Source organism: Phyllostomus discolor, chromosome 6 (genome assembly GCF_004126475.2).
Source record: "Phyllostomus discolor isolate MPI-MPIP mPhyDis1 chromosome 6, mPhyDis1.pri.v3, whole genome shotgun sequence".
NCBI classification, from domain to species: domain Eukaryota; kingdom Metazoa; phylum Chordata; class Mammalia; order Chiroptera; family Phyllostomidae; genus Phyllostomus; species Phyllostomus discolor.
In genome coordinates, this window is record NC_040908.2 from 157274870 (window position 1) to 157287664 (window position 12795).

General features: G+C 37.2%; 3 protein-coding genes across 3 annotated transcripts in view; all 3 read left to right on the top strand.

Annotated features, from left to right (window-relative positions):
* Positions 1 to 12795, top strand: part of LOC114500110 (olfactory receptor 4A5-like) — a 133826-nt gene that overhangs the window by 16152 nt on the left and 104879 nt on the right. The gene's annotated exons all lie outside the window — the stretch shown is intronic.
* Positions 1 to 12795, top strand: part of LOC114500172 (olfactory receptor 4A5-like) — a 74500-nt gene that overhangs the window by 16084 nt on the left and 45621 nt on the right. The window lies entirely within an intron of this gene.
* LOC114499008 (olfactory receptor 4A16-like) lies at positions 6833 to 12654 on the top strand. The gene is made up of 2 exons (XM_028514971.2): positions 6833 to 7039; positions 11657 to 12654. Exon 2 carries the CDS (start codon positions 11707 to 11709, stop codon positions 12652 to 12654), a length of 948 nt encoding a protein of 315 aa, XP_028370772.2. The 5' UTR covers positions 6833 to 7039; positions 11657 to 11706.

Below are 12795 nucleotides of genomic sequence, written 5' to 3' on the forward strand. Positions count from 1 at the left end.
GGAGAGTTGGTGTGTAATATGTACAATTGTATGGAACAACAATTATGTACAATAGTGCTGTAACAACAATAATATGACAAGAAATATATAATTGGGATAGCCAGAATAGAAAGTACCTGATCAAGAATTGTGTTCTATTGGAACAATGGTGAAGTGAAAGAAGGAAAATTAAAGAGATAATTAAGAGAGAATAAGGAAAACCAGTCAAACAATGCAATAAAACAGAGAAAGAAAATGAGGAAAACTAAACATAAGGAAGAGAAATGAAAAATACAAGTAAAGTGGTAAAAATAATGAAGAGAAAATAATAATACACATAAACAATAAAATGCCAACTCCATGGGATGGCAAAGGGACATTTGTCTCAGTTTCTCAGTTTTTGTGGTTAGCCTTGTGCTCCGCCTTTCAATCTGTCTCTCGACTCTTTGTAACTCCACGTCTCATTGTCTCATCTGGGGGAAGAAGAAAAGAATGAAAAAAAAAGAAGATCTGAAAGGAAAAAAAGAATAAGCCTCCGGCTGATTTTGAACCTGTTCAGTGAGTTCTGCTGGTCTTCCTATATGCCATAGTAAAAGATGGGTTGGACTTTGCTTTTCTCCTTTCCTATGGTTTTGAGAGGATCGGGACCAGGTCTGGGTTGCAATATTCACAGTTTCCTGGCCTCTGCTGGCCCAGTTCCTCTGTTAGCTGCCAGCCTCAAAGCAGCTACTCAGTCTTTGGGCACACAGCGTGAGTCAATCTTCAGCATGGAGCTTGAGACAATTGGGTGCTCAGAACTGCTCAGCTTTTCTTTCATTCTCTGGGTGCCAGGAGGTGAAATCTCCCCCACAGCAAGCCAGCCACTGCTGAGAGTTCCTTACAAAGTAGCTGTTAACACTTGCTTGGCTTTCTACATAGCCCAACTTTTCAACCAGTGTGGAGACTATCCGAGTCAGGGTCCCATGTGGCCCCACTCGTCTCTTTCCAGGGGTAGCCCAGAACCCCAATTTTCCTGGTGCTGAGGTGTACAGTCCCAGTGGATGCATTTCACTTCTGTGTGTCTCCCCCTTATCTCCATGCCCCACAGCAACTTCCAGGATCCAGTAACCTCCTGGTGCCAGGCTGCGCTCCCTGCTGTGGTAAGGGAGGGAGTTGGTGCTCTAACTTTTGTCCCCGTATCCATGGCAGGTGCTGGGCCAGAGGCCACAGCAGCCTTGGTCCCCAAGCAGATCCCATGGATCTTATTGTCCCAGAGCAATGTCCTCACCATCTGTTTTTCAATGTGCTCTGCAATTTTTTGCCTCCAAACTTCATAAGCTGGGATTCCATTGGCTGTTTACTGTGTTCCTCTGAAGATCAGCTGGGTGTTCCAGCTGGGCACAGAGAGAACTGGGATCTGCTCCCATCTACTTTGCTGCCATCTTCTCCCAACAGTGTCAGTAAATGTTGTGTAGGTTTAAGATTTTAATAGTATACTAGCTGCTCTATCTAATTAAATAGTTGTCACCTTGGGGTCTGACACTTCACACACCTCACAAAGTTAAGGCTTATATGTGAGAGCTTCTGTAGAGAGTTGACACCCAGAGAGAACTGTGCACACAGGTGGTACTGGTTTAAGTTCCTGTGGATCCATACAATACAGATGGTCTCAGAGATACATTCCATTGTTAGACACTGGCAATAAGCTCTGTTTATTTTTGCTTAAGCTGTACCCTTACCTGTTTTTTCTCGAAAATTAGATGAAATGCCTCCCGAGGAATATATATTGTCTAAGCAATGCTGGACTCACAGTCACCCTTCACTGTCCCTCTACCTCTGAGGCTTAGTTAAGAAGTAAAGTTTTTCTTAATGTGGTTGTATTTGGAGTTGGGGAGTTTGGGAAGTGATTTGGTCATGAATGTGGAATCCTTGTGAATAGGATTCATGTCCTTACTACAGAGTCCACAGAAAGCTCTCTTGTCATTCATGCCAGGTGAGGACCCAGGGAAGATGGCTGTCTGTGAACTAGGAAGCAGGCCCTCCCCAGGCACTGCAGCTGCCAGAACCTTGACTTTGGTGTTCTCAGTTTCTAGAAGTGTGAGAAATAACTAGTTGTTGTCTACCACCCAGTCTATGGTATTCTGTTATGGTAGCTGAAAAGGACAAAGACAGGCATTTAGTTAATTTTTAAATTTGTATAGTTACTTCATGTGATAAGATAAAAGTCTTGGTTAATTGTGTGCATTCAATGGTCTCTGTGAAGTCAGGGAAAGCTACTTCACTGTCTTTGTGCTCTCTGTTCCCTGCACAACGGCTGGGCCATAGAATCCACTCCACTGACTTTGTCACTTTTATTCTTGAATTTTTGATCAATTGGAATGAGAATTTTACTGATGAGTTTTGATGAACTCTTTCTAGATTAAATCTATGTACGTATTTGCTACAAATTTTTGTTCTTCTCTGATATTTGCTACAAATATTTCTTTAAGTATTTATGCTATAATTATGGGTGTTTTTACATAAATATGTTACATTTTTATATTCTCTCACTATTTGATTTCTTCTATCACATCACTCTCTTGGAAATTCCATTTTCTTCTTAAAAGATTTATTAATTATCTCAGCTTATTAATTTTTTTTAAAGAAGCCAGTCTTCTTTTTTTTTTAGATTTTATTTATTTATTTTTAGAGATGGAAGGGTGGGAGAAATAGAGAGAGAGAGAAACATTAATGTGCCGTTGCTGGGGTCCATGGCTGGTAACCAAGGCATGTGCCCTGACTGGGAATCAAACCTGCAATGCTTTGGTTCGCAGCTTTCACTCAATCCACTGTGCTACACCAGCCAGGACTATTATCTCAGCTTATTTTTTTAAAAAATGGCTTTCAAAAAATCTTTTAACCCATATAGATTTTATTTTATGATGAAAAATTATCTAAGCATATTTCTCCTAAATAGGTAATTTGTTTTATGATTCATTCTATTAATAATTACATACTTTCCATTTAGTATGTCTAATTTTATACACCTACAAAGTTCAATGCTAGGGCTGTTTTTCCTTGTCCTCCTAGTCTTCCTTCTGTTAGTTCAGGGAAAACCTGGTTGAATGATTCTTTTGCCATGGAGTGACATCGCTCTCTAGTGTTCAGCTGATTTGTGGGCAATTAAGGAGGGTCCAAGATGACTTTGTTCATATGTGTGGTGCTTAGCAGGAATGGCTAGGATATTAGGCTGTTCTGAGTCCGTCCTTTTGTTTTTTTCCATGTGGATAAAGGACAATATAGACAAAGTCTCTCCAGTGACATTGTCAGACTTGTTAAATCACAACTCAGGGCTCCCAGAGAAAGGCGGCAAAGCTGTCAGGCCAGTTAAGATGTTTTCATTTCCCAAGTGTTGTGGATGCTAATACATAGAAGTGCAATTGAATAATTTTTGGACCTTGAATTTTAAAACCTGCTAAATTCACTTGCTATTTCTAGTAATCCCCAAAGGTTCCTTAGTGTTTTCTATGACATAATGATGTCTACAGAAAAGGATGGTCCATTCCTTAGGACATAGAGGAGTACTTAGCTTATCAATTTCTTTGAGTCATTACAGCAGGTTGTGTTTTTCCTGTATATTACCCATTCCATCTAAGTTACTAAAATCATTGAGTTAGCTTTTTCCATAACTATAATTGCTTATACTTTTAATTTTATTTCTATTTGTTAATTTTATTTTTGACTTTATATGGAACAACTTGTTTTCAATCCATACCCCACAGCAACCTGTAAGTGTCCTTGTTGTTTCCCTGAGTTAATGGGGGAAATGGTTCCAGTCTCGTTTACACAGAATGAGTTGACTTTGAGGATCCTAATTTTATTTTACTTTTTGTATATTTTGTTTGTTTTCTAAAAATTAATTTTATTGGGGTGTCACTGCTTAATAAGATTATGTAGGTTTCAAGTGTACATTTCTATGATACATGTTCTGTATATTGCTTTGTGTGCTCACTTTTCAAAGTCAACTCTTCTTTTTTAAATATAGATTTTATTTATTTATTTTTAGAGAAAGGGGAAGAGGGAAAGAAAGAGAGGGAGAGCAACACTGAGCAGTTGCCTCTCATACCTCCCCAATGAGGGACCTGGTCTACAACCCAGTTGTGTGGCCTGACTGAGAATAAAATCGGTGAACTTTCATTTTGTGGAATGACACCCAACCCGCTGAGTCATACTGATCAGGGCTAAAGTCAAATCCTTGTCACCATGGTTTTGGCTCCCTTTACCCAGTATGAGGGATCTGTATGATGTTCATCTCCTTTTATTTCTGATATTAATAATTTGGCTTATGTCTTTTCTCTATAGGCATCAACTTTCAGCTGTGTTCTTTTCTTTGTTTCTATTTTATTGAAATTAAAAATCTTATCTTTTTTATGTTCTCCCATAACATATTTCTGTATAAACTGTTTCCATTTCATTAGGGAGCTTTATTATGCTACTTCAGGCTCTTGGGAATGAATTTCTGACATCACCTATGACATGAAGGGCACTTGTGATGCCATTAAATTGTGTCTCTATGAAAATCCTATGACCACCAGTCATTTTGTTTCCAATGAGTTTCATGTGATGACTGCCTCAGGGAATTACTGAATCCCCAATTCAAGTTTTCAAAACAGGATATTAGCATTTGGCTTCTGCCAAAGCCTCCAGCCTTCAAAAATCCATATAGTAGAGCCTTCTGAGAATGTCTGAGCACTAGGATTAAATAACTTCCCATTTAAATTCTCTGGAGTCAGTGTTCTTTCTTTCTTGTTATATACTAGGATGTGAGAGAGACAGTAATGGATTAGGTAGGATTTGTAGAATTCTCTAATGGTCATGGACCATGTTATTGCCATACATTTGCCAGATTGGTGTATACTTGTTATTTTGACTAGATCAAACCATCATAGTTGACTAAAAATGTTTAATATAGATCCCACATGCTCCCAAGCTTCTTCCTTTAAGAAACTCTCATGATGTTATAAGTGTAACAGCTTAACATAGAGTATGTTCATATCTAAATTTCCTTTCCAAACATGACAATAGATATGGCTTATAGAGAATTACTGTGTATTATTGCATATTTTGAGGCAAGATTTGTATCAGTTAATCTTTGCAGTGTATTGTGCTTATTGGTGCATATAAATTCAGCTTCTGGGCTATTGTAATCATAGTTGGATCTGGCAAACACCTATCATTCAGATAAACAGAAAGCATTAGTAGTTCTTTGCATTCAGCTGGAAGGAATGTGGAGAATTGAACCAATGCATGTATTTGTTCTCCAGTCCTGAGTCCTAATTTAGTCCAGAGTAATCTTATCATATCAGACAGTTCTAAATCAAGGATATCTTGTCCAAATTTTGCCCCTAACTTGAAGAGAAGAACAGTGCTTAGATGTACCCTTTAAATCTTAGAAGTAATGTGTATAATACTTGGGGTTGCTAGATTTTGTCCATTTCTTTGTTAAGCTGGGAAGCACTAACTTTTGGTGGGTTTAGCACATAATTAAAATCTTCAGCTGATTCAGATAGGTATTTAATGTCTCCTTATCTAAGGCCCTTATGAAAATATATGTGGATGTGGAGATGCTCAGTGGAGCCATAGTAAACCATCCTAGGGAAAGTACAGTGGAAGCCATCACAGACTTGATGTAGAGGCAGGCTCTTGTGGGAAAATAATTCCTTTCTTGTAACAAGTTACTCATTTGATAGTAGGCTGAAAGGAAAGAACTGAATACATGGACTAGAAATCATTGTAATTCTGCTGAAATGGATTCAGGCCTTCAGAACTACACAACTGTGATTACTTATCCATTCAATAGTTGAAATATCAACTTCAATAAATCCCCCAAGCCCTCACTTCTCTGTCTCTGAGCTCTGGACCTCTAACATCCAGCAGGTGCATCCAAACTTTTGGCATCTCTGGGCACACTGGAAGAAGAATTGTCTTGGGCCATACATTAAATACACAAACACTAGTGCAAACTGATGAGCAAAGAAAAAAAAAAGGATTTAAGTAAAGTTATGTTTTTGTGTTGGGCTGCATTCATAGTCATCCTGGGCTAAATGTGGTCTGCCAATGGCTGGTTGGACACTCCTGGCAGTAAGGATGTTGTTTTCTAGGGATATGGCTGATAAAGGGACCCAAGACTGGTTCTCCCTTCATTTGAGCTTAATTAATGTTTGCCTTACCTAAAGATTTCCTATAATGTAACCCATAAATTCTGATTCCCTTTATATATTGTTTTCTTTTCAAATAAAAGGCTTTGCATCTCTTTGTCTGTGTATTATTCTTTCTTGGCAAGACCCAAATATTTTTCTCTGAGGATCATTTTAGGGGAGAAAACTGTCATTACTTCATTAGAATTTGTTCCAAATAGTGTAATAAACTAATCTATAATGACCTTACATTCTGTTTTCTTTAAAACAGAAATGATATAAAAAGCCAGAGAGGGTGGGTGTGTCCATAAATGTGCAAGAATTATTTATGTGATAGAAATACCTGAGAGATTTCTTGAAACTCAACTTTCTGCCTAAGCTGAGGTTTATCCTCAACTGGTATCTGTTTCTTTAGATTTTTCTTTGTTATATTTTACTTTGCATAGAAATCTCTCATTACTTGTAGAAACTTGTGTAAATTGCCAATTTTCTGAGATGAAGTTGGGGAGAGGAAGAGACATAGTATTAATTAGGGAAAAGGTGTCTCTAGGGATAAGCTGTTTGAATGACTAAAAGGCTGAAGAGTTCTAGTACCTGGGAGAACACCCAGTGATTGGCTATTTGAGGAAGATAAATCCCAGCATTTGTCTTGTTAGCTACAGAGATTAATAGTCAGAGACATGAATGCTATCCTAAGTACTCATAGGAAAGTAGTTTTTTGTAACCATACCACAATTGACTGAGGAGTACATTCAAATAACTACTTTCAGTGTTTAAAATTTCTGGGGTTTTTGAATTGGCAAAGAATGGATTTGGCCAAGTTAATTTCCACAAATTTGGCCATTATTTACATAGCCATGAGAACACAGCATCTTTGTTTTTCTTTGAAGAAATTTTCCCTGCAGGTGAGAGTGTTCAAGAATTTTACAAGTAAATATTTATGTTTTAATTAAGTGTCTTTATATTCTAGGTATGTGTGTTGGATACTGCAACCCTTGTCTGAGAGATTGAGGTGATGGGGAGTCTGTGTGGACACATGGGAAGTGCGGCCATGTGAAGCTATTTCCACATTTGCTGATCACTACACATTACTCAGTGTTCCATGGTCACACATAGATACAGGAGGTACCCACAGTCACTGCCGATGAAAGAAGGACTGATTTTAAAGACTAAAGGAAAGACCTGAGGTGAGTTCTTAAACAACTTAAATTCATGAAGTATATTTAAGTGTTGCTAAAGTCTTAAATGTACATATTTTCATTGGAGAAAATCTGAATTAAGAAAATTAAGCTAGCAAAATAAGGAAATTACTAAAATATAGGAAATGTGTTTGGTTTCTAGCATTGGAGCCTGCCAGCTGTTTGTTGTTTGTTTTGGTAAATAACAAAGAGATACATGGAATGCATTTGAAATAACCTAATGGGTTCATAGTCTTGGTTCATGGGCTATTATATTTTACATGGTAAATTAACATTTCTAATTTTCTTGGAGCTTTAAATCAGAGAATTTATGATACATAATCTGTATATTGCATCGTGTGTTCCACACCAGAAGTCACATCTTTTTCTGTCACCATATGTTTGATCCGCTTTACCATTTACTACCTTCCGTCCTTCCCTCTGGAGTAACCACCATACGGTTGTCTGTGTCTATGAGTTTTTGTTTTTTTCTTCCTTGTTAATGTGTTGCTTTCAGTGTTCTTTCTCACATGTGAGTGAAATCATATGGTCCTTGACTTTTTCTGTCAGACTTATTTCACTTAGTATAATCTTGTGGTCCATCCACATTTCTGCAATGGCAGGGTTTCATCTTTTCTCGTGGTGGAGTAGTGTTGTGTGTATGTGCCACATCTGTTTTATCCAGCCACCTACTGAAAGACACTTTGGTTGTTTTCATGCCTTGGTCACCATGAATAAGGCTGCAATGAACATAAGGGTGCATATATCTTATGTCATTCCCCACACTTAATTTGAAATTAATGAGAGAATTTAAAATCGTAACATAGTAAGTGTATTAAAATAAGGAGAAATAAAGTCCAATTCTATTTTAGAAGCTTGATAAGAGATTTTGGATATTTTATTTTGAAATGTTTAAATTATACTTTACATTCAATATTATTCTGTACTAGTTTCAGGGCTATAACATAGTGGGCACACAATCATATACTCCACAATATGTTCCCCTCAATACTTAAAGAACCGACCCGGCCCCATTTACAGTTATTACAATATTACTGACCACATTTTCCATGTGGGATCTTGATTCTGATCTGGAAGTTTGATATATGTGTGTGTTTTCAAAACTGAAATTCATAGGCACAGAAAACAGTATGGTGGTAAGCACAGAGAATATAGGTTTTAGTAATGAAGGGTAGAGGGGACCAAATCTTTGGTGATGGAAGATGATTTGCATTTGGGTGTTAGCCTTACAGTGCAATATACAGATCATGTATCATAGAAATGTCCACTTGAAACCAATATGATTTTTCTAACTAATGTCATCCCAATAAATTTAATAAAAAATTAGCACAGCAACCCATATTGGTACAATTTAAAAGCAACCTGTTTTTAGGGCAGTGCCTTTTATTATCACTTATAGAGTAATAGAACTGTAATTTTAAAGTATTTTAGAGGGTATTTTTGTTACTATGGAATTTTAATTTATCTTTTTAAAAGGCTATACTCTTAAGAAACTATGTTAAATGATGATTTTTAAATAGGAAGTATTAACTTAGCAGTTTAAGTTGAAGTCTAATAATATTATTTGTGAGTTGTTATAGTATTGGATCTTTGATGACTTAAACAATAGAGAGTAGATTATATATCTAGTTTTTACATCTAAATAATTTAACTGGATAGTAGGAGATTTATTCTGGAGAAATCTAATATTGATGATTAGGAAGAATAAGGGCACTAGAGAGATCCTGCATAAAGTAAGGAGTGAGAAAAAGAGAATTGGATATAGACTACCTTATACTCTCACGTTCTTCAATAGGTGTGTCTTTATCAGCCTACAGCTTCAACAATGGTAGAGCTTCTGAATAAACTGGAAGCAGCAACGTGAATGAGGCCTGTAGAATGGTCCTCACAGCTGGCTTCTAAAGAAGGCTCAACCTTTCAGCATATCCTCCCTCCCTACTCCACCAAATGTATGGGAATGGAATCAGCTTGTCTATCTTTGAAATTAAGTGATGTTGTAAATTTCCTGTGCAATGAATAAACAAAAAATTTAGGTTTGTAACTATAGTTTAAAAATTCTTCTCTGTTTCTTGATTTTGTCCTTCACCATCAGATGTAGGAGAATCCGAGGAATCAATTTTTAAGGAAATTTTCTTTGCTTTTCTTAAATAAGCTGTGCTGTGTTTATTTCCTATGGCATCTTAAGATGCCTCCAGAATGTACCCTGGAAGATCCCTGGAGATCAGGCTTCTAACACATTTTCAAGAAAGGTGATTTTTCTGAAGAAGATTTTTTAAAAGACTACTAATCTCACTATTTATCACATTAATATATTCTTATTACTTGTGGATATTATTTCTTAAATATAATTTCTCCTTCCTGATTGGATCCTTTTAATTCTTTCATTTTATGCTATTCAATTCTTCCTATGATGTATGGATCCCACTTTTCCCCTGTTATTCTGCTTGCTTCTAGTCCAAATACATTCCTTCACAGGTGAATACTACTACTCATGTATAATCCAGTAGGTAATTCCTGAGACATACAATCTTATCCTGTGCCCAAATAAGGGTTCATAAATTATAATATTCTTTTCATCCTTGGCCTATGTCTATAATTCTTACCATGTTGACAAAGATCCAGTTGATTCCTTGAGATACAATGTTGACAGTGAAGCATTGAAGAACATTAATGATAGCTCTAATTTATTGAACCTTTACTGGGTGTCAGTCAGTATTCTAGGTATTTACTTGTAATAAAACAACCACTGAAGAGGCAGGCTCTATGGGTATCCCCATTCTGAAAAGGATGAAAACGAAGCACAGAAAGGTTTATTAGGTTGCCCAGGGTCACATAGGAGTAAGTGGCGAAGCTGGAATGTCAACACAGGAAATGTGTCTCCAGAGTCCATGTGATTCAGCACTGTTCTACACTCGCCCATAAAAGGGTGTTTTGGGTATTAAATAAATATACAGTGAACAGAATAACTTGTAATCAGTATTTGGTCTCTGTAATGATAAAATCCCACTTACCAGTGGGTAGCCTTTTTTAAGGAACAGTTATAGGCTTGGATATTTTTATTTTGTTATAAAAATATGAAAAAGCCAGTAGAATAGAATGTAAGATAGGGTTGCACAAAGAATGCCATGGAAGGTAAGACTGGACAAGGTTTCTGAGATCATCCAGTTCCAAACCTTTGTCTCTCAAAGAGTAAACTGAGACAGTCTTGTAATTACATTTATAAATGACTCAACCCCATGCCTTCTTCCAAAGAGCAAACTGAGACAGAGATGCAATTCCATTTAGAAATGACTCAACCCCATACGTTTTTACACTGATGTGAGTTCTTCCATTGAATATGCTGATTTTTGGAAACTGGGCACCAAAGCTTAATTTTGGAAGTACTCTCAGTACCTTGGAAGAATTATAAATATAACCGTGTCTCTTTGTCTTCTACCTCTCCTTTCAGCATCTGTGTTCTTGTTCCTCAATACCTAGGTCACCCAAAGAGTTTTGAAAAAAAAATACTCACTGGTAACATAAGAGTTCATGATAGTCATGAGTCAATGAAGTTCAATAATATTTGGTGAAAATTTACATAGTTTCTCTGTGTTAAGGGTTGTAGGATAGACAAAGATTATATGGAGAGAATTACAACTTCTTCAAATGCTGATAGTGGAAAAAGAAAAAGAAAGAAAAATTGCTTACAATCACAGAATTCAACTGAATAATTGCTTTAGGGAACAATGTGCTAATTATGTCATGGTTGATGTATTACATTCTGTGGAAATTTAATGAGAGATCCATGAAGACTGAGCTTCCTTTGAAACATAATGGACTGAATATCCATAGCAAATTATCATAATATTAAGTGAGTTATTCCAAGAGAGACCTGATTTTTGGTGCTACATCAATTATATTATAAAGGTCCTCAGCACAAATACTACCAACTCAGAGGACTAACTTCATGCCAATTGTTTTGGAGATTTTTTTTTTTTTTTTGCCACCAGCAGAGAGTAAGTCATTGCTGACTTGTGTGCCCTGGACTGACAGTTGAAATAACGGTCTATTAAAGACACAACTGGCTGTGGGGCCTTTGATACCTTTTTTCTGTGGACAATCCACTAAGATTTAGTGGGAGAACCTCGGACTTGTAGCCTAAACAAAATCATCTGAGGAGAAACAGAATTGTCAAGGGAAGGTACAATATGATATTAAGAGGAAGAACACATAGGTCTTCACCAAACATTTATTGTGTGTAAACCCCTGTAGAAGATACAATGATGAATATGTACTCCAAGATATCATGGATGTATTCTGAGTGTGTTCATGATTTCATTACAGGTCCCTTCTCCTGACCTCTCATTTTGGAAACAGGCTTTAGAGAAGACTAAATGGGACGAAGTAACAATGTGACAGAATTTGTCCTCCTGGGCCTCACTCAGGATCCTGGGGGTCAAAAAGCATTATTTGTCATATTTTTTCTCATTTACATTGTGACAATGGTGGGCAACCTGCTCATTGTGGTGACTGTTCTCGCTAGCCCCTCCCTGGGCTCCCCCATGTACTTCTTTCTTATCTATCTGTCACTCATGGATGCAGTGTATTCCACTGTCAGTTCACCAAAATTGATCATAGACTTACTTTGTGGTCAAAAGAGAATTTCCTTCTCAGCTTGCATGGGACAGCTCTTTCTGGGACACATTTTTGGAGGTGCTGAGGCATTCCTGCTGGTGGCCATGGCCTATGATCGCTATGTGGCCATCTGTAAGCCACTGCACTACATAACCATCATGAATAGACAGGTTTGCATCCTGCTGTTGGTGGTGTCCTGGGCTGGAGGTTTTGTGCATTCTGTGGTCCAACTTCTTTTCGTGTACAACCTTCCCTTTTGTGGCCCCAATGTCATTGACCACTTCGTCTGTGACATATACCCACTACTAGAACTTGCCTGCACTGACACCTACTTCTTAGGCCTCACTGTGGTTGCCAATGGTGGAGCAATCTGTGTGGTCATCTTTATTTGTCTACTAACATCCTATGGAGTCATCCTAAGTTCACTTAAAACTCACAGTCTGGAAGGGAGGCACAAAGCCCTGTCTACCTGTGGTTCCCACATCACAGTGGTTGTTCTCTTTTTTGTTCCCTGCATTTTTATGTATGTGAGACCTGTTTCTAACTTCCCTGTTGATAAATTCATAAGTGTGGCTTATATTGTTATCACTCCTATGTTGAATCCTCTAATATACACTTTGAGAAATTCAGAAATGACAAAGGCTATGAAACAACTGTGGTGTAAGAAGTTAGCTATAGATAGAATGAGAGTGTGTCACTCATATTGAATGCACTTAGTACTATTTCTGAAACAACTAAAAGGCAGTGCATTCTAAGAATAGATGAGTTAGCTCAATGAGTTCTGTTGGGATGCTTTTCTTTATTCATACAGAGGTATCAAATTAGAAGAAATTATCTTTTTGGGGTAG

Coding starts and splice junctions, on each gene's coding strand:
- LOC114499008 (XM_028514971.2), top strand. CDS start 11,707: ATGGGACGAAGTAACAATGTGACAGAATTTGTCCTCCTGGGCCTCACT.